Source organism: Bos grunniens, chromosome 23 (assembly GCF_055505025.1).
Source record: "Bos grunniens cultivar Pamir isolate PY7600 chromosome 23, Bosgru_T2T1.0, whole genome shotgun sequence".
Taxonomy (NCBI): domain Eukaryota; kingdom Metazoa; phylum Chordata; class Mammalia; order Artiodactyla; family Bovidae; genus Bos; species Bos grunniens.
This window is the reverse complement of record NC_141187.1, coordinates 21,927,001-21,954,006: the sequence shown is the minus strand read 5'-3', so window position 1 is coordinate 21,954,006 and position 27,006 is coordinate 21,927,001. Positions and strand designations below refer to the sequence as shown.

Below are 27,006 nucleotides of genomic sequence, written 5' to 3'. Positions count from 1 at the left end.
TATTTCACACATGGCATGAAAGGCACAAGAGGCACTTAACTCTTGCCGTCACACAGCCACTCTGCTTGCCGTGTACACTGCTACACACTGCCGAATACGTGGGATTTTTAAAAATCAAAATGAAATATAAAATTTGGGGGAGAAAATAAACTGACTTTCATGGTTGTTAATTAAAAAAAAAACTTTTATCAAAAGAATATTTTAAACTAACTAATCAAGAAAAAATTTCCAATATGAATTTCATTTTATTTTAAAATGGAAAACCAAAAGGGTTAGAATAGACAGACAAACATGTACACTTTAGTAAAATCACAAAGAAAACTCAATGTGCACCACCTATTTATACTGAATATATTATTTTGATTTCTTTTATAAATTGTCATCTTACCAAAATGGAGAAAGGTAGGATAATTTCCTGACACGTAAGAAGGGAAACATGGCAAACAGGCTAGGAAACAAAATCTGGAAAGAAAAGTCAAGGATAGGAATGTCTAGAAAAGACTAAACCAAAAGAATTATTTTACAAAGCAGGAAAAAGGAACAGTCGTAAATGAATAGAACCATTTCATGTTTAGCAGATATTGCAGTTTATCTAAACTTACATTAAGATGTGTATTAGATTTTAGATTTATTCTTTTGTGTTTCATAAGGAAAAACTATGATTAGCATTAATTTCAACATACATTAAACTAGAAAGAAGCCTTTTTAAAAATTACTCACTTAACACCACGACAATTTCTAAAAGGATGCTTTAGTACTTACTGAAACTAGAGGTCAGAGTAATAAATCAACATATTAACAACTCATTGATATATTTGCAACTGAAATTAAACCACCTTATAGTCAAGTTTTAGTCCTCAGCAGATGATAGTAGTTACAATACGACAGGCAATTTTAATTCTGGTATAATAGGAAAAAAAAAGTGCCAAATATTATTTTTAAGTATCTCACCATAAAAATACAACTCAATATCACTTAAAATCTCCCACAGAAACAAATGAAAATTCAACTGTGCCTTATGTGAAACTCTCTATAATGATATTATCAAGCAAATTATTATTAGAAAATAAAAAAGTTTAATTACTGCCCTTATTTCCCAGGTAAATTCTATATTTTGGGGTACAGTGTTTTCTTTTGGTTTGAATCCTAGCTTAGATGCAAGTTCACTTTTTAAAGCGTCTACCACTCAACAGGCAGACATCATATTTGAAAAATCTCACCATAAGTTGAATAAATATTGAGAAATTAATTTAAACAAAACAGATCAATTATTAAATAGAACTGAAGAGAAAGAAAACCATTCTACTTAACAATGATGACTTTCAGATCAAATAATGTATATATTTCTACTATTTCTTTTAATGTAAGAAGAATTATCACAGAAAGATAATCAAACAGGATAAAATACTACACTCTATAAGAATACTTCATCAATTGTCCTTTCTCAATGAAATAGCTGTTTCCACTAATTTCTAGCTGGAGGTTTAAAACTACTTACAAACCAATTTTACTTTCTGGAAAACTTACTATTTTAGAAATATTTAGACTATGTGAACTTTATACTTAACCTGTAGTAGCAGTAAGGTTATCCTAAACCTATTTTTGATGAAGTGTTGGAAAAAGAGAAAAGAAAAGAAAAAAAAGAAAGCATGCTTTGACAGCTCTGCAATGTACAATGCTATCTTGTATCATACGAGAATATTTATGAAGAAACGTTTTAACAAACTGAAACAAATTAAGTATTCTAGGAATTTTTCTTATATGAACAAAAGTCAGACTCAATATTTATATACATATGTTTATATATGGCTTTATATATAAGGAAATCAAATCAGAGAGTAGGGAAAGGAATTTATATCCTTAACAGACAAGAGTAGGTACATCAGAGATTTAAGGGATCATTCAATTGTTAGATAAGTGAGAAAACTGAAGAAACACGTCAATTACCTACCAACTAATAATTTAAAACCCACATTTTTTAACAGCAAATTCTACTATATCATTTCACCTCAAATTATTATTTTACAAAATAAATTCTAAGGAGACTTTCATGTATGTTTTAAACTTTCTGGAACTTATGTTAAAGGGCTAGTTTCATGTTATTTAAAAAATTTTAAACCTCACACTGACCCATGTATGTAAATTAAATCATACCTCAATGCAAGGCCAAATTTGAGGCTGTATCTGGTAACAAGCACAGTTCTGTTTATTTTTTTAAGGTGCCAACATCTCGAAGAAGAGGTAAAACAAGTACCAGGTACATTTTATACTACAAGTACTAAGAACATAATATTCTAATTAAAAAAAAAAAAAGGAAATAAAAAGCCTCTGATGTGAGGCTTGAAACACAAGCTACTTGCTGTCAGCAGCAATGTCTTTTATCTTAGCATCCTACTTGTGCCCAAAACACTACTGTGAATACACACCTGCTCAGTAAGTATTTGCTACTTAATATGAACTCAATTTCCAAAATCTATATTTTCTGAACTTCACAGTGAGTAACTGCAATACATCAAAGGCAGTGTGACAGTGGAAGATACAAAGACTGCAGCTTGGAAGTTAACTGTTAGTTTTTTGACCATGTATAGTCTTAGCACCTCTAAATTATTCATTTCAACAAAAAAGCTAACTAGAAATCAGAACATTTCAAACCCTGTTCCACAAAGCCTCTAATTTTTAATGAAGAATAAATAATGGTTATGGATATAAGACAAGAAATGGGACCAAGAAACAAAGGAAAAAAACAGAACTTTTCAATCACCAGTAGTCACACATGTCAAGGAAATAAAGCTTGCTAGTAATCATATATAGATGAGGTTTGGGGGGAAAAGTGAAAAATTTGTTTTAATCTACAAAAATTTTTGATAATTTCCAAGACTATGAGGAAACTAAATAGAGCAAATGTTAAAGAATGATACAAGTAACAAAAAATACAGGCAGGGGAAAAAACCCCCAAAAAACTCTAAATATTACACTTACAGCTACCAAAGAGACTTTTTAATCAAAATCCAGAACTTCTGTGATAAAAGACTGCAGAAAACTGTGGAAATTCAAAAGATAATACCAATGGATTTTTGATATCCAGAGTCTGTGTTTAATTTTTTCTTTACTATTGAAAACATATTTCTAGCTACATTTAAAATCAAACAGAAAATAGTAAGAACTAATAGAATTATATTTTTTACTACTAACCTCAATTTTTTTTAAATTAAAGGATTTTTTTTAAAAAACAGAAAGATGATTTTTGTTTTTATTTAACTACCAGTAAATAAGAACAATTTTTTACCAAAAATATACTGAATATATTTGAGTGAATGTCTCTAAAATACAATCAACCTCTCAATTTCCAGAAATTATTGATAAATATGACTTCATCCAGATCAGGCAGGATCTAAATATATGATGAAACACCTATAAAACATTCCAATTAAAAAACTATAGGCGGCTATGCTAAAGTCAGAGCTTTTGTACTCCCAAACTAAAAAGAAGGAAGAAAAATACAATCACCTTAAAAATAAGAAAGGAAGCACATTTTACAATAGTGATAAAAAAAATTTTAGTGTAACTGGCCTTCAAGTTTAACTGTAAAGAAATGTTAACTTGAAGCTAAAAAATACATTAAGACATTAAAAAAAAAAATTTTTTTTAGGAAATACCAGAGAACTTAAAGGGGATTTAAAGAGTTCTCTTCTGGTTTATGTGATCTTGAACATTTGCTGTAACTGTAACTTACTTTGTTTAGATGCAAAATAGGGAAAAATGGTCTCTGCCTCTTAAAGTCAGTGTTAACATAAGAATATGTATGAGAAAATGTGTTTAAAATGTTAAAAAACTAAAGAACAAATGCAAACTGCTAGAAAACAACCATTACCACAAAGTAAGGACTGTGTGATGCTTTTCCTAACAGTGAGACCTTTATCTAGACTTTATCTAGACTTCTCTGATGCAAAAAGAAAAAGGAAAATGACCTCTCAGTATTTCATTTTATAACCAAGAAGTATAAAACACCAGGAGACAAAGAAGATTAATGGGCTAAAAAATTAGTGATAAAACTGAAGGAATAATATTTAGCTAAAGATGTAAACCTTGCTATGTATATATACAGAGAGAGAGTCATGAAAAGTCTTATTTTTCAGAACTGGAAACAACAGTATTTGGAGATTTCAGTAGGAACAGAAAAATATTCTTCTTAAATATAATCTAGCATGGCACTGAAACTCCAGTTCATTCATATCTGCCCAAGTTAGGTGGTATGGTCGTTCCACTAGAGGGACAGAACGATAAATGGCTGATCTTTTAATATCCATCTCAGTTCTCTGACCAGTGACAAAGCTTATGTGAACCAGAAATATTTTGTCCATTTATATTCTTTCAGTTTCATTTTCTTTTTGGCTTGAGAGATTTTAAACAAGTTTTAATTAATTTCCATTATATCCACACACAAATCTTATTTTCAGTAGTTTCTGAAAACTGTATTTGCACTTTTATTTTTTATACACCATCTTTCCACATGTTAACTTACCTGTTTCTTTAGAGCTTCTAACTGTAAATGAATCTAGGTCTACTGATTTTGGTCTAAGTGGTAACTGTTCAGAATCTAGCTTTGGTTTTGATACTGGCTCAGCTTCAAATTTTGATGAGCTGGTAGAAACATCTCCATTAATCCTGAAATGAGAAAAATCAAACACATGCAAAAATCATTTGTATCTGAAGCATGACCATCTTTTTAACATTGTGATTTAATGACACTAAAGATGTTACAGTATAACACTGATTTTTCTTATTCGTCTATAAAATTATTTCCATAAACATAAACCTCTACCCTAAGACCTATCCTAATAAAATAAGAAATGTAAATAAAACAGTTTAACATAAGTGTATCTGCCTAGAGTGAACGTAAGATTAATAACATTTAACACAGATTACAGTCTATATGAAAAAGATGAAAAGCAAGGACTTTAAAAATAACTTTTACGATTAAAAAAAACAGTAGAGCCAAAATTATGTCAAAACCAAGTAAATCAATAAACTAATTTAAAGTTAGATAAAACCTACTTGGCTACAGGAGGAGGTGGAGGAACCGGTTTTTCAGGGCGCTTTGGGTACACTGCTCCAGACCTCAATATATTATTGGCTTTGGTGGGTGGAACAGGCTTCTTGGGTGGGACTAGTGGAGCAGCTGGTTTAGAAGGTTTCTGTTCCAGCACTGATTTTTCATCTGATTTTTCTATTATTTAAAAATATTTAGAAAGTTACTAACAATCAGAACTATTTTTAAAGCTAATGTCAGACTAGAAAGGTGTGAAACAAAAAGAGACACTTCGTGTATGTGTACAATTTCATCTGTTTTAAAGTTATAATTTAACTTTAAATTATTTATGAAGTATTAGTCGCTCAGTCGTGTAGGACTCTTTGCGACCCCATGGACTGCCGTCCTCCAGGCTCCTCTGTCCATGGAATTCTGCAGGCAAGAACATGCAAGTGGGGAGCCATTCCCATCCCTTCTCCAGGGGATCTTCCCAATTCAAGGATCAAACCTGGGTAGCCTGCATTGCAGGCAGATTCTTTACTGTCTGAGCCACTTTAAACTTAACTATCATTTTAAAAAAACTCTACCCTGGTAGGAAGGGGGAGCACTGATAATCTTCTGATTAACAAATAATGCCTGCTTCTTACTGTCTTCCCACCATCCTTTGCTCTTAGGGTTGGTATTCTACTCCAATATAATCATGTATAATTTACTCTAAGCAGAAAACAACATTATCTAGACTTAAATCCAGTCCACTTTCTAAAACTGAAGTATAGGGAACTAAAAATGAGTACAAACTCTAGTGCCATTTAATTAATTTATTTAAAAATAATCATGATGACAAAAAATTTCTTTTGAAAAACTGAGGCTACATTGATTAGTTGCAGGTAAGAAAATGACAGGCTTATATTTATAATTTTTATCATTATATTAAGAATTTTATTAGTACCATTTCACTGAATAATTTTATGAGATAGTTAATAAAATATACTGGGGGAAAAAAAAATTAAGAACAGTACCATGTCATGTTAATAAAAATTTTGTCACCAAAAAGGCATAGTTATATACATAATGACATACTTGTAAGTTCTTGTTCCATATTTTATCAGTGGTCACTTGGAAATGCTTTAGAGAAAAACACAGTAACACAGTACTCTGCAAAAAATAGGAAGTATATCCTTAATTGATTCTACTTTCCTAACATTTTAGAAAAGTTTAGGGGGAAAAAAAAAAAAAACCCCGTATTTATCCAGTTTGAAGTGACTCAAACTGGAATGTGATGTATTTTCAGAAGTCTAAGTACAAAGTTCAAGGAGCTATCATCACAGAACACATCTGAGTAACCACTGCTCCAGCCAAGAACTAAGCCTTAACATTAATTCCTTCTCTTCATGCCTCTTTCCAATCACCACCTCAACGCACCAATCCAAAGGTGTCTTCTAACACGACAGATCACTTCTGAATATTTTAAGTTTACACCAATGAGATCATAATATGCTGCTGTGTGAAACTCTATTGTATTCATTTGTGCTATGCTATATATTCTTGCCTGAAGAATCCCATGGACAGAGGAGCCTGGCAGGATACAGTTCAAGGGGTCGCAGAGTCAGACACAACTGAATGACTAATGCACACACATGCTATACTGTATCCTGGCACATGCATTACTTCAATTTATTTATCCATTCAACTACTGATAGACATTTTGTACTCTTTCCAACTGAGGGTCAATGTAAATGATGCTACGATAAACTTTGAGTCTTTTGGTGTACATATGGAACACACATTTCCTGTGAGTATATAATTAGAAATAAAAGTGCTGGGCAACAGGGTCAACTTTAGTTCTCAAGGGTAGACACAACGACTTACATTCCCACCTACAATGTATTAGGGTTTTGATAATCTGGATCCTCACCAACATTTAGTATTGGTGCTGCTGTTGCTAAGTCTATTGTAAAAAAATTCACTCATGTTGGTGAGAATCTTACTTTGGTTTAAATAAAATTACATTTCCTTGCTGAGTAATGAATTTGAGTAACTTTTTCCTACTCAGGTAAGAATGAAGCAGGCTACTGAAAGGTATGTCCAGGAAAGTCTTCCCCCAAAGCAGGAGAAAAGCATGTGCTCCTAAGTGTTGGGATCATTACTATCCTGAGGGACAACACGTATGATGAGCACAGCACCTCTGAGAAAACAGTGAGAATGATGCTGCAAAGCAGGTCTGAGACAACCCGTGCGGAGTCTTGGACAGGGAGGATTTAAGCTCCATTCTTATGATATGGGAAAGTGCCCCATGAAATATTGGGGAGTCACCTAAGAGTCAAAGGTAAGATGGTGATCTGTTTCATGTTTTCTAGTAGCTCCACTTTTATCCTTATCAATAAGGCAGGGTTTTTCAAAGGACATGCTCTGTGAAATGGGGATCAAGAGAGAGATAAAAGTAAGAAACACACACTGGAAGAATACATTGTATCTCCTGTCAGAAGGCTAAGGTTCCTCCAAGTGGACCTAGCCTAGCTATGGTTTGAAAAAGCTCTGTTGACTCTGGAACAAGAAAGAGAGATAAACTTATGTTTATTTTTTTAAAGAAATAATGTAATCCATGTCTATAATAATAGTCAGACCCTCTGAACTGATATTGGCTCTCCCTGAATGCTAGTTAATAGGCAAAGCACTGACATTCTTCTTATTTCTTGCACCAGATTAAAGTCATACCAGGTTGAGGAGAACATTTTCAAAATATTAAGAATTGCTTTCCTTGTTGTAATTGTCTTATTTCACTTATTTAAAAATTTCTTACATTTGTACACCTAAACTTTGAAATCAACACTTCATAGTAAGCTTGAAAATTTTTTCAAAGAAGAGTTTTGGTGGTTTTGGTAACATTTAGGGATAAGGGGGGAAAAGGTCTTTTTTATTCATTTACATAATTACCACTTCTGGCATTCTTCATTACTCTGTGTACATCCAAATGACAACACAGGATCATTTTCCTTCTGCCAAAAAGAACCTCTTTAAACCGTCCCTGTGTGGTACATACAGGTCTACTGGCAAAGTATTCTCTCAGATTTTATCTCCAAGTTTTAATTTTGCCTCCACTGCCTGAAAAGTAATTTTGCTAGGTAGAGAATTCAAGGTTGTCAGTTATTTTCTTTCAGGCCTTAGGTTTTTCTCTTTATCACTGCTTTTCACAGAACTTATTATGATGTGTCTTGAGGTGATATCCTTTCTGTTTTTTCTGCTTGGAGTTCACTGAGCAGCTTGGATTTGTGGGCTTCAAGTTTCTTTCAAATCTAAAGATTTTTCAACCATTATTTCTTCACATTTTTTTTTCCTGTCCCTTCTCTCTCTCATTTCCTCAGGGACTCCATTCACACATAAGTAAATCCATTTTCTTTCTGCTGCCTGAAAACTGCTTCTAGATAATAAGCTGGGGGTAACTTTAGGGTTTGCCTCATTGGTTTCAGTGATAACTTCTCTCAGTGATAACAGCCCTATGTTACCTGTTGTCCAATGTCTGAAACCACCGTTAAATGTATTTTACGCAGCTTCCTAGTCGTCTAACTCAAGAGGGCAAATTCAGTCCCTGTCACTTCCTCATGAAAAGGATTTTGAAAAAATAAAAGTAATAAAAATGTGTTACCTCCCATTTTGTTTATAAGATCAACTGATTGATTTCAGGAAATATAGAAAGTCACTAACTTATTTTAACAAAACCCTTACCTACTTGATAAAGGGGACTACAAAAGAAATAAAATAATGAAAATAATTTAGTAACAAACTTCTTACATGTGTATGTATGTGTGTGTGTGTGTGTGTGTGTGTGTGTGTATATGATTCTATATAACTTTGTATGGTGAGTTTTTCATGTAGGACAGATATTATAACCAAGTACCAAAATAAACTGATCCAAGATGTGGACCTAACAATAGGTATATCACAAGACTAATCAAGAAATATCTTTGCATCTAAATTTAAAAATCTCAAATGTAAAAAAAGGAGGAGGAGAGTTGAGGATATAAAAACTTTCCATGGTAAGCCCAGACCGTGAGAAAGAGATAAAGCTATGAAGGTGTATGACATTCAGAGTCAAGAGTGTGGTTGCTACATTTAGTGAATAAAGTAGAAGATAATACCAAAAATGTCATCTGGGATCATTTCCTAACAACACTAAATACAGACCAGGATGTGGAGCAACAGGAACTCTCATTCATTGTTGGTGGGAATGCAAAATGGTGCAGACGCCACGAAAGACAATTTAACAATTTCTTACAAAACTAAACATGCTCTTACCATATGAACAAGCAATTACACCCCATGGTATTTACCCAGGTGAACTGAAAACTTATGGACACACAAAAAGATGGCACAAGTTTTAAAGCAGCATTGTTCATAACTGCCAAAACCTGAAACCAACTTCAGTAGGTGAATGGATAAACTGTGGTACATCCAGACACTGGAATATTAATCAACACTGAAAAGAATTGAGCTATTAAGCCATGAAAGGACATCGATAAACCCTAAATGAATATTACAAAGTGAAGACAATGTGAAAAAGCTATGTAGTGTATGAGTCCAACTATATGACATTTTGAAAACCACAAAACTAGGGAGAAAATTAACAGATGGGCAGCCTCAGGGGTTGGAGGAAGGGAGGGACGAAAAGCACAGAACACAGGAATTTTCGAGAGGTAAGAGACTATTCTGTCTGACAGCACAGTTATACATTTGTCCAAACTCATAAGCTGTCCAATGCCAGAGGTGACCCCCCAGTGTAAACCATGGACTTTGGCCGATGCTGTGAGTGGAGGTGCACTGCCTGTAACAAGTGAACCACTGTGGGGTGCACTGATGGAGGGGAAGGCCGTGCATGCCTAGGGCAGGGAGGATGCGGGAACTCTGTGCTTTCTGCTCAACTCTGCTGTGGTTCTGAAACTTCTAAATAAATTAAAAAAAAAAAAAAAAAAACTTTAAAAAATTAATCTGGTAACAATGTGAAATAGAAGCCAGACTAGGGACTGAAATAAGAGAAATCATTAAGAGAATACATTAACACTTTAAGCAAGAGACAAGAACAGGAAGGAGAATCAACACTGGCAGTAGATACAAAGTATTCTGCAACAGTGACAAGTCTTTGCAAGTGTCTATAACCTACTCTGCTAGATACACCACTGCAGATCTTGTGTACAAGAAGCAGGTATTAACAGTAACAAAACATGTGACGTTTTCAAACAAAATACATATTTTGGAATACCTTTCCAAGTTTACATGATAAATATACACAGTGAAAATCAAACAATACATAATAAATCACTTCCATGTTTTAGCTAAGACCTCACTCTTATACCTAAGAAAAAAATTTTTAATATATTTCAACTGGGACACTATGAAAATAATAAGTATAACTGTTTAATATTTGGTTTTCTCACACATTATTAGAAATAACTGATTAAATGCTATATCCTTACTGAAGTGATGGTATAACTTTCTCATGAATGTAAATTGGTATCAGTTTGAGTAAAATCTTAATTTCCTATTGATCTGCACAAACTCCTTCCAGAAAACTCCAAGAATTTCATAATACATAATGAACACTTGTTAAAAATCAGTGTCAGTGACTCAATGTGGAGACACATTTTTCTCTACACTGATAAATAATAATTATTTTTCTGATACTGGAAGAAATTACCTCACCTTTTTCCTCATGCTTTGTGGGGAAATACTTCTTCTCGGTACCTACCAGCTCAGGCTTTGAAACTAAAAGGGGGAATAAAGTTAATACTTTAAAAAAAAGATAAGTTTTAGAGCACAAAGATAATTATACTACTAAAAGCAAAAGTTAAAAAAATAATGTAAGATGAAAACACGGTTTACCAGAATGAGCAGTACACTGCAATCACTCTGTATCTGACCCTGAACCTGCCACTGTCCCCTTGAGTAAGGGACAGCACTATGGCTGAGCTCCTACTCTATCAAGGGAAGGTGTTCACATCCTCTGCAACACCACTGCTCAGGAGAACTTCCTGTACTGATGGAAATACTCTGTTTTTGTATGGTCCAATACTGACCACTGACTGAGACCTGAAATGCTGCTACTGCAACTATGGAATTAACTTTTACATTTTATTTAATTTTAATTAATTTTAAAAGCCCAGTATGACTAGTGGTTAAAAACTCTCCAATGCCAGCTTCTATCGAAAATTACCTTTAAGGTATCCTTGCTCTGAGATAAGGTTAGCAAACACAAAGCTGAAATTATGGAGGAGGGAAGGACTTGTGTTACTCAAAAAAAAAGCAAATCTTTCAAGGAAAAAAAAACTGGACTGCACATCTTAAAAATCAGAAATTATGGGTTAGAATTTAAAAAAGTAGAGTCAGATTATAAAACATTAACTCTGGAAAACACTTCTAGGTACTCATCATTTATGCAACTGTTTAAAAAGGAAAAACAAAACTCTTCCAGATTGCTTAAGCATTATCACACTCTTTGAAGAATATATAAATAAATCAGTACTTGTTTGTGACACTGAAAAATGGATTGCATCTGAAAACTTATCAGCTAGGTAAATATTTAAGATTTAAGCTTAGTCAATTTTCTTAACTCAAAATGTCATAAAATATCCAAATTATTTTCAAAATCCCAATTTTATATGGTTTATACTTTTAAAAAATACTGACATATTAATACACATGAACACTCAATTTTCATAGATTTTAAAAAATTATATATAGTGTCATAGCATTTAATTTTTGCTACCAAAAATAAATGATTTACAGAAGACCCAATTTCATCATTTTAGAACTTAAAACTATAAAAAACAAAACTGAATAATCTGTTTCTTACTTACTTGGACCCTTAGCAGGTGGTGGTGGTTTCTTTGGTTTCTATTAAAATAATAATTGTGAAAACAGTAAAACACTTACATATTAAATATTTATAGTTAAATTCTGATCATAAATAATCTAAGTTACATAAATACCTCTCCTTACCCCATCCCTGCTAGAAATTATAAAATGGTAAGATTCAAGCAACTCCACAAAAGATTACAGACAAAAAATTTATCCTATTAGAACAAATGCCTCTTTGATCAAAATTCAAATATTTCAAAAATTATCACGGACTTAGATGAATTTAAAAAAGCTTAATGATGAGCAGAAACATTCTTCTTTATCTCTCCTATTTTAAGATTCCTATGCACCATTTTACCTCTCTTTACCTGGCAGGGAAAGAAAGATACTTTATTTTAAAAGAAGAGGAATACCTAATAAATACAGAGAGCTTTCACTTTTGATTATTCAGGACTCAAAAAGAACAAAAAGGCAAAGGTCTATTTTTTAATTTATTAAAATTCTCTTGGGTTTAGAAGCATTCATTCATTTTTGCCTTAAAAAACTTGAAACACATTTCTAAGTTTGTGAATTTGGTTTTTGCAAATTAAAAATAACTGATAATCAATACTCCATGAACATCTAATAAAAGCCAAAAAAAGAAAATGAGCTCATTAACAAGAGTATAAAGTGTGTAAAAATAAAGCACACCTGAAGCCTGTTGAATTAATAATGAATGAAATTTAGCAAAGGAAGAATCTCAGACAGTGTAAGGTTTCATACATTATCCTTTTGTAATTTACTTTAAATAAAAGACTGCAAAGGTTAGAGATTTCTGCACTGGCTTAAATTAAATATGGCTTACTGCCTTGCTGGGGTTTGCCAGCTCTCTGTGTAAATCTTTTCCTCTTGTTTAAAAATTCATTAATCCCTCCATAGGCGAAAAAGAGGGATCAAACTGTATAAAACTAAAAGATCATTGACTCAGTCTCACATTATTCATTGTGAGAAGTGAGATCAATACATTAAATCCTGTAAGGAGGCTAAATAAAGCCTTCTCACTGTCCCAGAAATGCAGTGACAGAGTAACAGTAACCAACAGTACCTTAAAATAAAAATTTTCCACAAAATTAAATATAATGACTTACAGTCAAGTGCTAACTTGTCTGAATAGTACAGCCAGTCTTTTTTCTTTTAATCATAATAAAGTAATAAAGTCTAAGTTAATTTTTAGTCAAAGGAAAAGAAAAACAGGAACAAAACACAGAAGTGATACACTGTTTTGTTTCACCATAATTCAAATAATTTTTACCTGATTATATAAATCTGAAATTCCTGGAAAACTACTCAGTAACTATGTAAAAACTTGTTTTTTTAAGAAACACTGGTAAAAGGTTTTTTAACTTATCATCATCACTAAAAAAGAAAAGCTTACAGGAAAGTCCTTATCCAGTTCATTTATCTGAACAGCAAAATTGTCTGGAAATACTCCTTCTTTACCATTCAGTTCACCCTTCCACCAGCCAGTTTCTCCAGTCTCCTAAACCGCAAAATGAAGAATAAAAATAATGGTTATGTCTAAATAAGAAAAAAAGTTAGCAACAAAATAAGAAAACACTGAATTCCATTATTTTTATAAAGAAAAAATAAAGACCTAAAGCAGACTTTGAGATCCTACTAAAAAAATATATTTCCCCACAATATGAGGGTAAAAATAATTTCCAATACATCAGTTATAACAATAGACAATAAACATTTGCTTAAAAAAAACCTTTCTGCTCACTTACTATATGCCAGGTTCTCAGGTCACAACAATAAATATGACAAAGTCCCAGGTCTTTCACAGTTTACCTTCTAGTGTGAATGCAAGACTACTGAAAAAATATTTCTATGAATACATTAAGTTACTCACTGAAAAACTTGCGAAGTGTCTTACCTTACTTATCAACTGTATTATCTCCCCCTCTTTAAAAGTCAGTTCATCTTCATTAGTACCTTCATAGGCAAATAGCGTTCTACAGTATTCCTTAGCTAAAATGAAAAACGTAAATAAAGTTTACATATAAATTACTTCTTTCAACAAATACTTATTAAGCCTCCATTTTGTCTTAAGAAATGAATACTAGAAGCTTTTAGAGATGGTTTCAATAATTTTAGCCAATTTACTTCATGCTGAATTAAATAACAAGTTTCATTAATCATTCATTCAAACAGTTACTATGTGCCTACCTGTTCCACGCACAGTTCTAACTGTACTGGATATATCAATGAATAAAACCTCCAAAAATCTCTGACCTCATGATGTTCACATCTAGGAGGATTTAATACTCTGATGAAGTAGTACAATGTAACAAGTGTCTTCAACAAATCTAATAATATATTTGAGCATGCTTCACTCAACATGAACATTTCATTAAAAAACTTACCTTTAAGTTTACCTTCAGTGTCTGTTTTTGTTATCTCCACACTCTGAGTTTTGGATCCTAGTGACGGTGTGATTAAAGGCTAGAATAGAAAGGACAGTATCGTCTACTTTAAGTTATAACAAAGCTAATAAGGTTAAACAAAATTTCCATTAACAATTATCTAGCTTTCCCTAACAGTACTTATAGCCAGATTAGTAATATAACTGAAAACTCTTCCATGAAAATGATAAATATCTGAAAAGCTATTTAAATGATAGTCTAGAACTTCTAGTTTTAAAATGCTGTCTTAAGGATAACAAACATACTCTGATACCCAAAATGCTATGATTTTAGAACCTCCAAAACAAATAAAAACAGCATTTGAAAATGTACCATGTACCAATCTCTAAGCTAATAAGCACTTTACACGCCTTGCAATTTAATCCTCAGAACAATCAGAATAAAGTAGGCACTATCAGTCACCCTTTTTATAAGTTAGAAAGCAGTTAAATAACTTGACTACAATAAAAATAATTTAGCAGTGCAGCCCAGATTTGAACCTTCAAAATTCAACTCCAGAAGGAGGGCTCTTAAACGACAGAACTGAACTTCCTAACCATCAGAAAAGAAAAGAAAGTCTTTATACTTACTTCAATGCTGCTATCAGAATGAAAACATTTAGGTAATGTTACAACCCTTGTAACTATATAGTCTAGTGGACAATTTTCCATTGTAATCAACTACAGTAAGCCTTTCATCATGTCTTAGTGTTTCCTTAAGTTCTCTCCTCAGAAGTAACACTACATTTGACCTTAGATTTCATTAGTTAAAAATCTGAGCATACTGCTAACTGGTAATATCATTGTACATTCTATTTATCTTTTAAAATACTCAACTTTAATTTCTCCTAACTTTTCTCCATTATATCTTCCAATCTGGTGTTGCCTACAAACACACATGCGCTCCCTACTTTATCAATTCCTAGGTCAGTGATCAAATCAAGTCTTGGAAGGCCATCTTACATGGTAATCCTGAGAATACCCTCACTTACAACAACTCTTTACTGAACATTATCAATGGCAAAGGAGGGGCTTCCTTGGTGGTTCACTGTTGAAGAATTCGCCTGCCAATGCAGGGGATACGGGTTCAATCCCTGGTCCGGGAAGATCCCACATGCCATGGAGCAACTAAGCCCGTGCACCACAACGACTGAGCCCACGTGTTCTAACTTCTGAAGCCTGCGCTCCTCAAGCCTGTGCTCTGCAACAAGAGAAGCCACTACAACGAGAAGCCTGTGCACCACAACTAGAGAGCAGCCCCTGTTCACCCCCAGTAGCAAAAAGCCCACACATCAATGAAGACCTAGCATAGCCAGAAATTTTTAAAAAATGGCAAAGAAAAGATTACCAGTGTAATCAATAATCAATCAATAATCATCCTAGCATAGCCAGAAATTTAAAAAAAAAAAGGCAAAGAAGATTACCAGTGTAATCAATAATCAATCAATAATCATCCTAGCATAGCCAGAAATTTAAAAAAAAAATGGCAAAGAAAAGATTACCAGTGTAATCAACAATCAGATAAAGTTATTCAACATAACCATAAGCTTTAGAGTTAAAAAGGGACCCCAGATCATCTAGCCTAATATCCCTCATAATACAGACAGTGCTTCTAGACATTCCTAGCTGTTACAGGACTATATAGCACCATCCCAAAAAGAATTCTAATCTGTACCTTTAAAACCAAGAATGAATTAGGCCCATAATCCTAATGTCAGACAGTCACACAGCTAGGAGAGGGCAGAGGAGAAAGTGTAAGCTCTCTTTCCCGAACCTAACTTATTATTATATAGGAAAATATGTAACAGGCTGGGAAAGGAAGGAAAAAAAAAAGTTGAAACTAACCATTTTAGGAGAAAACTTCAGAATATATTTCACCAACCAAAACAGTCTTAATAGTGAAATGTAACTAAAAAAGACAAGTAAACACTAAAACATTTTCAAATATTATGAGTTAAAGAAGACACAACAAAGGAGAACCAGAAGGGAAACAATACTTTAAAAGTCAAGGGACAAGCCTCCTGAAGTTAAGTACTCAAACTAATCTTCAAGGTGTTAACACCAGAAACAAGACCTGAAGTAAACATCCTAAAGACTGTAGCTATTTCCCCCCCAAAGTAAAAATTTAATGATTTATTTTAAAATCTCTTATTAGATGGTACATTCTCTTTATTTCACAATGCCAGTGAAATGCTAGTAAAAAATAAAGTTCTCCATACATCTAGGGCTAATGATTAGTAGATTTCACCACTATTAACAATCCAAAAAAAAAAAAAACAATCCAGAGAAAAATTAAGCAAGGCCTAACTTAACTTAATATCTCACTGTGAATTCATTTTAAAATGGCCCATTTAAGGGCTACTTCAAACTGAAAGGCAAAACATAATTTTAGCTTTAAAAGGAAAACAAAAATGTATTTGCTTTTATATTTTTACATTATAATAACTAAAAACTTAAAAATTTCCACTAAGAAAAATTTGTGTTAAATTTACCCCCCATCCAATTTTATAAGAATCAAATGTAAACATTAAAGGAAGTCACTTAAGCTTAAAAAGTTTCTCACAGTTTCTCATTCATAACCTATCACCAGCAATCTCAAAAAAAAAAAAGGAAGCAGAATTGCAAACTAATTGTGACATTTTTAAAACTGCTTAATGAGAGAATGAAGGGGGTTAATCTAAGGAAAGCACATCACTACTACCTTCTCTGGTTTTTTCTCCTCTGTTTCACTACTGGATGTTCTTGTTCTCAGTTTCACAGAGCCTTCTTTAAAAATATCTCCAAATCCAATTCCTCGGATTTTCTTTGGCTGGGTAACTGATCCAGGTGCAGTTTCAGTCCCGTTCCCCAGAGAGAAGGGTAAAGGTGAGGTAGGCCCAGTCAGAGCAGTTTCTGAAAGGATAACTGGTTGTTAAAGAATGACACCTAAAATCACAAAAGCCTTGACATTCCACTTCCACAGGATTTATATCCTATACCTCCTAATAAAAAAATGGTAGAATAAAAATAAAATTGCTGAGTAGTAAAACTATCCTAAGCACTTTATACTGATTTTTTTTTCCTATATTTAAGAACAATTTTAGGTATTTCTAATTCATAAAAGGCCAATCAGAAATGCAGGAAATCACAGTATATCAGTTTCTTAAGAAGAGTACGTCAAAATTTACAGCTCCTTTACAAAGATGACACAAGACACAAACGGTAAACGTGCACGATATGCTCAGTGAGCATTCAATGTACTGAACGAACAAATACATCAATGCTGACTTAGTTAAATAATAATGTTTATATTTAGAATTTCCCTTTACTCACTTCCATTTTTAAATTTCAGATTTGGGAATACACTGGATCCATGGGAAATGCCATCAAACCCATATACCACTGCTCATATTTCTCACAGGGGTGAAAGTACATGAAAAGACAGTTTTACAGGCAAGGCAAAAGGACACTCTAAACAACAAAGGCTAAGAATATTCGACAAAATGAAAGGGCAGTCACTTTATTATAAAAACTGAAATATAACACTTCCCTAGAAAAGCAAAGCTTTTCCTGAAATTGACTACTAAAAAGATATTAATCTTGAGGTTTTTATATAGAAACCACTAAGTAATAGAATAGATTATAAATTTACCATGTTCCTATTAAAAAATATAAAAAGGGGCTTTCTTATACCTTTTATTCCACAGTTCTTCAATGAAAACAGAGGGCATGAAAATAAATTATTCATAAAAGCTCAGGTAATACTGTCTACCTACTGTCTAGAGTCAGAATTATCTTCTTAGCAGTAATAGCCAGAGTTTAACTGGTCAAACCACAACACATCCCATACACTTCATTCTATCTATTAAAAGAAGGAGTGTAAGCAGCAGCTATGTAAAATAAATGCAGTGGATATGGCATTCCAATACTACAAACAAAACAAAAAAACATATTTTATAATGTACAGTTGGTAATTCCTGTAACAGTTACCTGAAATAGATGCTATTTTACTGACTGAAGAAGACTGTCAAAACATCAGTTAACACAGAAGATGTTATATTTCATTCTCTAAGACCCAATGTGTAAGATACCAAATGCTTAAATTAAAACTCAAAGGACATCATGTCTTCAGTAAAGTTCTAAAGATCCTATAAAGTGCTCACTTCTTGGTACTTACATCAATATGCAAAATCTTTCTGCCTGAAAATTCGAGTTTTAAAAAAAGGGAAATTACAGTGTACTTCAACCACTGACTTCCCACCCCATAATCACAAAGCTCCACATTTAGAATGCACTGTTATTGTAAAGGGGTTAAGCAAGCAAGGAAGTACATTTTTAACAGATATGATTCTGCAAGGTTACTAAAATTCAAATAAGGCTGAATAGTGCAAGGAAATGCCCAAAGTATTATAATTATGAAGTAATGAACTACATCCAAATTTAAATTCGATTTTCTTTTGCTACTGATCCCTTATGGACTTTGAATTTCATACAATATTTTAAGGGCTCAGTTTATATGGCATCATAAAGACTATTTCACTACACACTTTAATTCACACTAAATTCTTTTTTTTTTTTTTCACACTAAATTCTAACATTAAAAATAAACATCAATAGATACAATATCTATGACACTTAATACCAATATGTGCCTGAAGTAATTCAGGGGACAGGGTGCTAAGTAGTAACTGTCCCTCCAACATTCCTATGTTGAAATCCTAGCTCCCCACGTGAAGAGGTGGGCCTTCAGAGAGGTGATTAGGTCATGAGGGCAGAGCCCTCACGAATTCGATTAGTGCCTTACAAAGAGGCTCCAGACAGCTCCCCTGCCTCTTCCAACTTGTGAGGACAAAGTGAGAAGTCAGCAACTATGCACCAGAAAGGAGCCTCCATCTTGGACTTCCCAGTTTCCAGAACTGTGAAAAATAAATCTCTGTTGTTTTGAATGCTACCTAGATTGTGGTATTTTGTTACAGCAGCTCTAATGGACTAAAACAATAGTCTTCGTATCTTGACTCTACACTGTCTTTGAAATAAAAAAGCAATATCAACAACCTTAAGGTTGTATGTCTATACCTCATTTTTATGAATCTATGTAACCATTATAAAACTGCCAAATAACACGAATGTACAAGTGTGAATTCCTGAACATTTTCACTACATACTTTTCTATAAAGAAAAATATCTACTTATCCCTATGCCACCACTTATGAATTTAATATCTCTTAAAAAAAAAAAAATCTCTCCTAAATCCCTCAGCAGTTCACAGATGCAATTCCAAGTTTGGGGATAAAGCTTTTTTGATTATACTTTTGAATGGTCTCTAAATGACAAGGTCACAAAATAATTAAATTACATTCTGGCTGCACATGGAAAACAAACTCTATTAAGTGATACAGAAGATCAGAGGAAGAGTCTTTTAAACTCCTAATATTTCAGAAGTAGTCAGGCCGTTTGCAAACTCTGATCACAACTGTATATAAGTAGACCTTCAGTGGGAAGAAATCAGGTAACGTAAGCAGTATCGTTTCATAATAAGGGTAGTATAAGTTTACTTTGGGTTGAAGCAGACATCAGAAGGAAAAATAGTAAATTACCTAGAAGGGAATAGCTATCCACTTTTGCCTGGAGAACCCCATGGACAGAGGAGCCTGGCGGGTACAGTCCATGGGGTTGCAAAGAATCAGACACAACTGAGCGACTAACATTTTCACTTTAAGTCCTTGTCATAAATTGCTTTTTTTAAAAGTAGATAAACTAAAGCTCATAGTTCAAAAAGACGAGAGACTAAAAATATACAAAATGAACACTAGTCATATACAAAATTTGTTTAAATCTATTCAAATTTTTAAAATAGTCTACCTGAATCTTCCTGGGCTTCATGAGTGTCATCATCTGTTACCTCTAATTCTTTCACAAAATTGGAGGGAAACAGTCCCAACTTGTTGTTCAGGGTTCCACTCCACCAGCCTTCTTCTACCTGAAAGAGTTCACAACTCAAAAATAATAATAGTTTCTCTTAAGTTTTCACTTCCCCCACAGAAAAATTGAGCTACAGAAATGAACAGGCACAAAGTTAGAGGTGCAAAATAATCCCTTTAAATCTATAAGAAAAAACAAAGGGGAAAAAAATTTTTAAGTAGATTAAATCTATGTGGATTCAATTACTCATACACGGATTAATCAATAGCACTCTGCAACCCTTCCACAATGAAATCTTATTAATAAATCACAGAACAGAAACATGCCATCCAATCTGAATTCTGGACACACATAACTAACAAACCTAACAAAACAGTGTTCTCTGCCACAAAATTTGGAATGCTGTGTCCTGCAGCAACAGGAGGTAAGCCAGTCCCTTATCTTGTGTGAGTCCATCTCATTCGTAAAATGGGGATAAAAATTCCTATCTCCTTAGGTTGTTCAGAAACTTAAATGAAATAATAAGTTTGAAACACTCAGAATGGTGCGTCAGGCATAATATGAGCTTGATGAGCACTGTTATTATTGCCACCTGGTAGCAATAAACCAGAACTGCCTTTTATAAACACATTGGAATTTAACAAAAACTAGCGATAAATTACACGTTATCAAACAAAATCAGCTGCGGTGGCAATACTTGATATCAAAATATACACTCTGAAAATGGCATCTTTAGCTGCTAAATAACACTTTGATATTCCTTTAATGATAAAAGTAGATATATGAAAAACTATTTTTGAAATATTTTAAAATCTTATTCTAAGATATTAAAATGAGGCAAAGTGTTTTGGGGTTAATATTTGAATGTGATAATTCAAACAAAACAAAGCTTTTACATTCTGCTTGCAAACATCTCTGCTGTGCAAAAGGTAAAAATCCTTCTGTTTTTATGGCTTGTGTCTAAAGTGAATTCAGAATCAAAGAAAGGTTTATATGCTCAGCTACTTAGATTACATCAATTTTAGCTTAAAAAAAAAGAGCTTATTTTATTTTTAAAGTCAAAGATACAAATTCGGTACACAAATATTAGGCATAGCAAGGATGAATAAAGCTTTATTTCTACAATTAAACAACCTTCCTTTAGGTCATTAAAGATCCACTTTAAAATCTGTATCTTAAAAAAAAAAAACTGGCAAAATAAATTTTAAAAATTAGTATTCTTACAAAGCATTTTTCTAATACCCAGAGCATTAATTCTAATTGCTTGCTGCTTTATCTCTAACATGTGTTTTCCTTACCTCTTCACTAATATCAATAATATCTCCCACTTTAAGCTCCAGTTCATCCTCATTTTGTGGAATGTATTCAAAGAGAACTTTACACTGACGCTTCTTGGTCTCTAAAGGAAGTCACATAAAAAAATTAAGAAAGACCTTTAAAACAAACAGTAGCAGCTTTATTTACACACTGTGTTTACTGTCACAGGATTTGTGTGTATGAATGAAAACCGAACATGGACACATTCTCAACAGCACCGTTATCTGTGCCATCTGGCTTTCCACCTGGCTCCCCATCCTAGAAGTGCTTCCTTCTCCTAAAATGAATTCAAGCCAACTGCAAATAAGGTAGCTCTCAGAAATGAAATCAGATCCAACTGATTATACAAAAGTAAAATTTCCACTGCCAATTTGGGAACTAGAAACACAGACTTTAGACACTATTGGCATAACAAATTTATCACAGACACGTCCTTCGAACCAGTGATTTTCAGACTGCTTCTTGATCAAAATCTAGGAATATTTTAAGGCACTAAGTCAAGAGTATCTGTGTTTAAAAAAAAAAGATACAATGCACAAATCTAAAATGTATTTTATCTTATTTAATAATTTTTCTGACAAAAACACAAGTGAAGACAAAAATAATTTCACTGTAGCGTTTTAAACAAGCTTCATTTATTCAGAAAAGTAATGATTATATAATGTAGGACTTCAAAAGATGTAACTTGATTCTTTTTAATGAATATCAGTATCTTTTTAAATAATTTAAAGTTAATAAAGAGTATTAATTAGCTCCTCTGCCCCTAAGCATATGTCAATTAACTTCAAACAACCTAGTGATATTTTAATCAAAAGCTTTGTTTTTGTCTTGTCTTTCACACTAGCATAATTCTCCAGTTTTTTTTCCAAGATAGTATGCAAAATTATTTGCAAAGGAACTTCTCATTTTTAAAAGGAAAATCCACATTGGATAAAAATATCTAAATAGCCCCTACCATTGCCACAAAATGTGAGTCATTTATTTAAAAAAGAAAATTTTTTTTGTATGATTCTGTATTTTTATACAGCTTACTCTTCAGTTAGAATGACTGCCTATAATGAACTTTTCTATTAGTTGGCAACACAAGTTAAGCAATTTGGAGATTCTTCACATTTCAAATGGCACATACAATGTCTACCCATACATACTGGTCAATAAATATTTACTGAATTTCTAAAATGTATCAGAACCTTTGCTAAGCACAAAAGAAAAGAAATTAAAGAGTAAAACTGTCAATAAAAGGATGTGTAGCATTCAGTCGATTTTTTTAACTAGTATTTTCTTAACGTAAGTAACCTCCATACAGCTTTTTAGAACTACAGAGAAATTAATGATAAAGTATTTCTTTAAATCAGTATTTTATAAGTAAAGCTATTAATAAGCAAGCAAATAAAGAAGTGTAACAACAAAGGCAGTGACAAATTTTTATGTACCAATATTACTCCAAGTCCTTCATAAATACTTCCCACACAAAAGAGCATAAAAACTTGCTAAGACATATTTTATCAAGGAGAAACAGGAACTCCTTCCCACTGTATCAGGCTGCTTTCTTCACAGATTAGAGTGCTTTACCATAACTCATGTACCCTAGTCACGTTGGATCCTTATTCTCTGAAAATACCATGGACCTGCTTATCTTTATGGGTCTTTCAAAGGCTGCAATTCTAACTGCAATGCCATACTCTCCAATTTTTATGTGAATGATATGTCCTACATAAAGAAGAGCTTAATGACACTTTATTTGATGACTTGGGTACAGAATTGCCCTTTCATTTGAATCTGAACTGCACATTATGTATGTTTCTAGTCATCAAGCAAAGAGCCAACTCATTGGAAAAGATCCTGATGCTGGGAAAGATTGAAAGCAAAAGGAGAAAAGGGCAGAAGAGGGTGGTTAGATGGCATCACCAACTCAATGGACATGAATCTAAACAAACTCTGGGAAAGAGTGAAAGATGGGGCAGCCTGGCGCGCTGCAGTTCATGGGGTGGCAAAGAGTCAGACGTGACTTAGTGACTGCACAACAACAAGTACGGTTCTTAATAGTATAAAATACTGCAATGACAAGTACAGACATTTACAGAGCATTTCTTATAATATTTACTTAACATGTTAATACTCTGAAAACCCTATAAGGTAATTATTACTATCATCCTTGTGTTAGAGTAACTTGGCATTTTCCTCTGTTAAATTGTGAGTTTTGAATCATTATCCATATCTAGTTTTTATTTGGCAGATTTGACTGTCCACATTAACACTGCTCTTATGGTCTTCATACCCACAGGTATTACAGTATTCATCACATGAATGTCAAATAATTTCAGAAAAACCTTTTCGAAATATTTTTTATTTTCAAATGTAAGTCATCACAAATGGGAAGTATTTCATGGTTCTTAAAAAAAAGATCTAAATATTTAGATCAAACAGAGTTCTTAAGTACTTCTTATATTATTTCTCATTTAAGAACACTTTTAATTTTTTCCATCAAATGCTAAAATGAAGAGCATATCATACTCAGAAGTTAGAAGCCTGAATGCCAAAATTTCAGCGATAGCAACAAAAAGATTTTTTTTTATTTTATTTTTAAACTTTACATAATTGTATTAGTTTTGCCAAATATCAAAATGAATCCGCCACAGGTATACATGTGTTCCCCATCCTGAACCCTCCTCCCTCCTCCCTCCCCATACCATCCCTCTGGGTCGTCCCAGTGCACTAGCCCCTAGCATCCAGTATCGTGCATCGAACCTGGACTGGCAACTCGTTTCTTACATGATATTTTACATGTTCTGATCCACTTTTAGTTCCATTTAGTTCTGGAAAGTAAATCGTCAAACTTTATTACAGCATTTTCTAATGTAAAAAAAATTTTTTATCAATTTCTTTCTCCAGTAAGCAAAGGCAGTCATCAAAAGTAAAGAAACATCAAGACTGAGCCATTTGCTACATGGCTGAATTTTTTTAATTTTTTTCTTATCCTCAGCAATAAAAAAATCATATTAAGCCAGTAAGTGAAAATTTTAAGCTACTCAAGATTCTACCTATACTGCTGAGATACACACTTAAGATCATCAAAATCTTAGAAAACATTATCATCATCACTAGCATGAAGAAAAAAACTCATGTACTTAGGGATGAAATATCATGTCTAACAACATATTTTCAACAGATATATAAAGCCAATATAACAAAGCAAGCTTAGGTGAAGAATATACCACGTTTAGCACACAATTATTACTTCAACTTCTCTGTAAGACTAAATTTTTCAGAATAAAATAAAAAATCAAAACACCTTACCCCATTCATATGAAAGGTTGCAGCCAGGGAGCAGTCATTTGAATGAGGTTTTATTCCCCTTCTAAGTCAGAATATTTCAATGTCAAAGAGCAGAGCCTGAACTACTAATATGCCCCTTCCTTTTCACATGTATGCTGCAAAGATGTATCATCAGTGACCATACTTTGATGAGATTCAGAAATTTATCTTCTTCAGTACTGACTCAAAATTGGGAGGCATGTTACCAAATGTTATCTGAGAATCAAACACTATGTGGATTATATTCTAGTCAACCAACTTTTAATGTATCATCATTTCTTTCTATACAACTACCAATGATTTATCAATATTAATCTCAAAGCATCTTTTGCATTCAAAATAACTAGATGGAAAAATCACTTCTGTAGCATGAATTCCCACTAATAAGGAATACAATATGCCATGAGTAGATTCATATCTGGTATCAAGGTTTTCCAAATATAAAGTGGAATATCCACTAATATTCCACACTGCACATTATATACAACTGTGATGCTGAAAGACATCAATTCTTTACTCCAAGTAAAAATATTCTACACCATTATATCTGTGCCCGATTTTACAAGGGTCTCAGCAGTGATTCCATTTGTACATGTTTTTGCTATAAAAGAGTAAATTGGTTCTATTCTATAATTTTAGCAACTTTTTACAATCAACTTTGTCCTGGAAAATTTTCTGTGCTCAATCTAAAAATAACTGTCTTACTAAAGAAGATGCTTAATTTACATGCAATAGCAAAAGTTTCAATGGTTTCGTGACCAGACTTTGCAGAAAAAAAAATAAAGCCAACGTTTTTTGGCTTTGGAGAGAAAAACAGCTAACGATTCCAGTCTCCAGGTATCTATCATATTAACTATGTGAACTTTTCCTTGTGGTTGCTTAGTCAAAATTCAGCACACATGCAGATTCACTTGTCTTGGCAGAGATTTGAACTGAACCTTCACAATGCAGTGTTTATCATTATCAACCTTTACAATGGTTTGGGGTTTTTTTATATTAACAGTATTGATTAAAAGAGTATATACTACTATTTAACATTACAATGAACGACTTTGAATAACTGATCTATTTCATTAACCAAGGAAATGATGCAAACTAACGGTAACAAAAAAAATCTGATTAAAAAAAAATTAGCTGCTTTTCCTGGAAAAGTAATCTGAAAGCAAAAACAACCTGCATCCTGTTTTAAATGTTACTTAGCACACCAAGTGACTAATTTAGTCTTTGCAACACATGCACTTAAAAACAAGTTATGGAGGAACCTTAGGAAAAAGCCTAAGCCTCTTGGCACCAACTATATAATGGTTTCTCCTTCTTACAAGAAAAATGATGGACAGTGTTCTCAAAGAAGGTGAAGTTTAGTGTCCTTTCCTATTAGGAGACAAAATAAACTTGAAGTCCTTTGTCTAGCCTCCACTTAAGAAAAAGTGTGTTCCTTTATAGCTCAGTAGAGCTAAAGAAAGTAGTATATATATCTTACAACAGACAGAGATCATAAATAACTATTTTATGGGTCTAAAATTCTCCTTGTGCACAGAAATTCTACGTAGAGATTCATGTATAGTTTGCGGAAATAACTCCGTTATCTATTCCTCAATCTCCAAACAGTTTCAGAGTCCAGGACAACCAGAACTACTAAACAGTCCACCTTCGGGCAGAAGACTGAAGGCAATGTGAGTGATATCTAAATATTGTCTGTACACTGCACTCACTGGGAGAAAAGAACAACAAGTAGTACCTTTTAACTGGTCTGTCTCTGTGTCATGAAACCTGTTCATTTTTATGAAAACCTATTTTTATTTTATGAAAATAATCAAGTGTGATATAATCTAGAAAGTAGAGATTTCCCCTAACTTCACAGACAGTAGCATAGAAAGTAACAGGTTTAAGATATGAGACTATAAAAATCAAAAATAATCTTACATTTATGAAACATATATAAACAAAATTTCTTTATATTTTAGGCTACCTGGTACACAAGGTAGTAACCAGCATCAAACACAAGGGACCCCAATATCAAAGAGACTGGTGTGGGGAGTGGCGAGGGAGGGAGGGGAGGTGGGTTTAAAAAAAAAAAGAATGATCAAAGATAATAGTGGATAAATACTCATTTATAACTTATTAAATCAAACTGAACATAGTATTCAATCTC

The 27,006-nt window shown here is 33.0% G+C and overlaps 1 protein-coding gene across 6 annotated transcripts in view; it reads right to left on the bottom strand.

Annotated features, from left to right (window-relative positions):
• CD2AP (CD2 associated protein) overlaps nucleotides 1–27,006 on the bottom strand; it is an 86,312-nt gene that overhangs the window by 13,732 nt on the left and 45,574 nt on the right. For 5 of the 6 annotated variants that reach the window (XM_086372038.1, XM_086372042.1, XM_086372041.1 and 2 more), the window contains 10 exons: nucleotides 21,521–21,621; nucleotides 20,163–20,280; nucleotides 17,023–17,213; nucleotides 14,284–14,362; nucleotides 13,794–13,888; nucleotides 13,293–13,397; nucleotides 11,878–11,914; nucleotides 10,724–10,786; nucleotides 5,056–5,227; nucleotides 4,523–4,665 (listed from right to left, as the gene is read on the bottom strand). In XM_086372038.1, the coding sequence (XP_086228164.1) occupies nucleotides 4,523–4,665; nucleotides 5,056–5,227; nucleotides 10,724–10,786; nucleotides 11,878–11,914; nucleotides 13,293–13,397; nucleotides 13,794–13,888; nucleotides 14,284–14,362; nucleotides 17,023–17,213; nucleotides 20,163–20,280; nucleotides 21,521–21,621 (1,104 nt within the window). The remainder of the gene's footprint in view (nucleotides 1–4,522; nucleotides 4,666–5,055; nucleotides 5,228–10,723; nucleotides 10,787–11,877; nucleotides 11,915–13,292; nucleotides 13,398–13,793; nucleotides 13,889–14,283; nucleotides 14,363–17,022; nucleotides 17,214–20,162; nucleotides 20,281–21,520; nucleotides 21,622–27,006) is intronic. The other variant, XR_015153280.1, reaches the window with a different exon arrangement.